The sequence below is a fragment of the Pyxicephalus adspersus genome, chromosome 5 (assembly GCF_032062135.1).
Source record: "Pyxicephalus adspersus chromosome 5, UCB_Pads_2.0, whole genome shotgun sequence".
Taxonomy (NCBI): domain Eukaryota; kingdom Metazoa; phylum Chordata; class Amphibia; order Anura; family Pyxicephalidae; genus Pyxicephalus; species Pyxicephalus adspersus.
Window position 1 is genome coordinate 145,787,998 of NC_092862.1, and position 2,991 is coordinate 145,790,988.

Here is a 2,991-nt window from a genome sequence, read left to right on the forward strand (position 1 = left end):
TTTTTTACGAACGATTTTTTGCCCAATCGATCGTTCGTCGTTCGATTGGAACGATAAAAATTGGAAGTGTGTACGCACCTTTAGATTGTAGCCAAAGATACACAAAGTTACATTTGTCTTCCCTTTCATACTCTGCTCCCACATTCAGCTTCTACTGATACATTGTATTACAGAGTGGGCGGAGCTGTAGTGACATACCAGTCACACAGAGGGCAGCACTGAGCTTGCCCTGGATAAAATTCCTCCCCTTCCATCCTCTGTCCTATTAATGGATCCAGAATAGTTGCAGAATACAGTTTTTATTTATTTTTCCTAATACATTTTTATTATTTTTTTTTTCAGGATGAATCTTCTGGTTTTCACCAACTTTCCTTCCCAATACAAGAAACCATTTGCCAGAAAAGTGACAAGGAGATGGCAGATAACTGCATGTTCAAGGAGGGTGGGGTAAGTAATCGGATCCTTTGGTAGAACATTAAAAACATTGTTTGTTCAGGGTGATACAAACTACTAAATTATAAAAAATCAGTGAAGAATTTTTGAATATTAAATTGTGTAAGTTGTGTTGTCACCCTGGCCAATATTCTTTCCCGGTGTCATTAGAACAGAATGGAAATCCTCTAATGGGGTCACCTGTTAGTATGATGGGGGGCTCTTTACTTGGAGATTTCTGACACTTCCTGTTGCATCTCTGATAAAGAAAATTAATAAATGAATGAATTACAAATCTGCCCAGCAAAGGATACACCATTAAGGGTGTTAAAGCTGAACTCCGGGGAATTTGGGTCTTTACTTCCGCATTGGGCCCCATTGTAATGCAAGGGGTCTCTGACGTCACAATGAAGGAGCAGCACTCCGGCATCAGACAGCAGAGGACAGCGCCAGCTGGTGGAGGAAGGAGGAATAGGAAACGTCTATCATTTTATTCACACTAATATCAAAATGAGCAGTTAATCCTTGCGGCAGTGAGGGGGCGTCACTGCAGGTGATAATGATTTTTGGCTCCAAAGTTCAGCTTTTTTGCTGCCCTCTAGTGTTTAGGGAGAAATATTTACCACCTCCAGCAGCCATTGCACAGTGACTGTATGAACCAACCCTGATCTATTCCTCATGTATGATTGTGTGCTTGTTGCTATTAATTCTTAATGTGAGCACTGCGACTGTAACTTTGTGGTTTATGAGGAGAAAGGTAACAGACAAGGACAAGATACAAGAGAAATTACTTCATACTGAGATCCAAAGGTGACTTAAAGGTGACAGGTGATCTTCTCTCTTCTCTTCCTTTTTACAGACAGATACAAAGATAACACAAAGGACTCTATTTATAAAGTATTCCCTTTTCAATATGTTTGGCTCATTAAATTTGTTTTTTTTTTCTATTTATTTCCCATTGTGACAGCTGTGCAATTTTGATTAGCCACTAGGTGGCAGAACGAGTTATTGATTTAATAGGAGACCTGTAAAAAATTTGAGGAATTGGGGAAATAATTTATAATCAAGTCACATGTCATAATAAATTGGTCAGCTTGATTAGAATTTGTATGATGTATTTCTCATATTTAAAGGGACATTTATAGGTGGACCCCTCTATTTGTTTTCTGAATATTGTCTTATTTAGGAAATCTCATAACAAATCATTCTGTGTTGTCAGGTTGTGAAGTTCTGCACAGCAAAATTCCACATGGAGGACGATGAAGATATTCTCATGGTGACCTGCCAGAGCCAAGACAGCCAGCAAAATGTATGTGGGCTGGAATTGTCATCAGATTGGGGATAGAATTTATGGCAGATACATTGTAACCCTCTCACTGCTGGATCAATGCTCACCCATTAGTTTCATACACAATGAAAAGATGGCGCTCTCATTCCCTTCTAAATCTAAAATTTCTAAAAATATCTAAAAATCTAGAAGTAGCATTAAATTTATTAATTCCTATGAAACCCTCTCTAAAAATTAAAAAAATACTTTCCTAATTTTTGTTTTACAGCCCCCCCCCATCTGCTATTCGCCATATGCCGTCTTTTTTTTTTGTTTTTTTATTGCACTCATCCATTTTTCAGGCCGGTCGTGTGAACAAGTTGGGAGTTTCTCCTCCTAGCGGTCAGGTCATTGGATGCAGAGATGGCGAGGGGGCAGTGCCCTGATGTCACATGATTCCCCTTTACTCTCCCTTGTGTCTATTGCCATCCTTTGTTAGAAATAAGTACTGAAGGGAAAAGTCTAGATTGAAGGTGAGTATTGCAGCCAGAGCTATAAATTGAATGGGCTGTTAATTGATTTCAGGCCCCGCCCTCTTTACATATATTTTATATCATTTTATTACTTACTGCTCCAGCAGTTTTCAGGCCAGTCCTCTGACATGAAGGGTCAATGGATTAACAGCTCTAAGATTTGACTCTAGAGCCGCCCCGATTCTCTGGAATGGTCTCCCCATCCTATTTGGTTTGCTCCTACTCTCTGCACATTTAAAGGAGCACTCAAACATAACGCTTTACCCTCGCCTACCAGTAACAACTTGTAGGGTTTAAGTGATGTCATCAAAGTCACAGATTTAAGCCATTGAAACATAAACACAATGTAACAATAAATGATTTACTCACAGACAATTGTAGACTGCCAGCCAGTCATGAAGATAATTAGATTTAAGAGAATAAGATAATTGAATATTTTATGTGGAAATTGTATGATATATGAAGCAGTGATGTAAAATGTTCATTATTATCATATTCAGTAAAAATTAAATGTTTCTTCTTTTTTCTTTGCTATCTCAGACCCCTTATTCAGCTGATCTTTGCACCTCATGGTGGGGGGGGGGGGTATGAATTATTCCCCCATCAATGTGCTCATAATTCTCATGTATACACATAGCATTTTGTAAAGCGACAGCTGTGCACTCTGACAGGTGGCCACTAGGTGGCAGAACATATCATTGTTTAAATATGAACTGAAAGGAGAGTTTTGAACACTTCTCAGCGAATTTCAGAGGAATT

The 2,991-nt window shown here is 38.7% G+C and overlaps 1 protein-coding gene across 1 annotated transcript in view; it reads left to right on the plus strand.

The window, feature by feature from the left end:
- LOC140331757 (cathelicidin-related antimicrobial peptide Na_CRAMP-like) overlaps positions 1–2,766 on the plus strand; it is a 3,573-nt gene extending 807 nt beyond the window's left edge. The window contains exons 2-3 of the mRNA XM_072413025.1: positions 343–447; positions 1,652–2,766. Coding sequence (XP_072269126.1) covers positions 343–447; positions 1,652–1,777 — 231 coding nt within the window. The 3' untranslated portion in view covers positions 1,778–2,766. The remainder of the gene's footprint in view (positions 1–342; positions 448–1,651) is intronic.
- Positions 2,767–2,991: the final 225 nt, after the last annotated feature.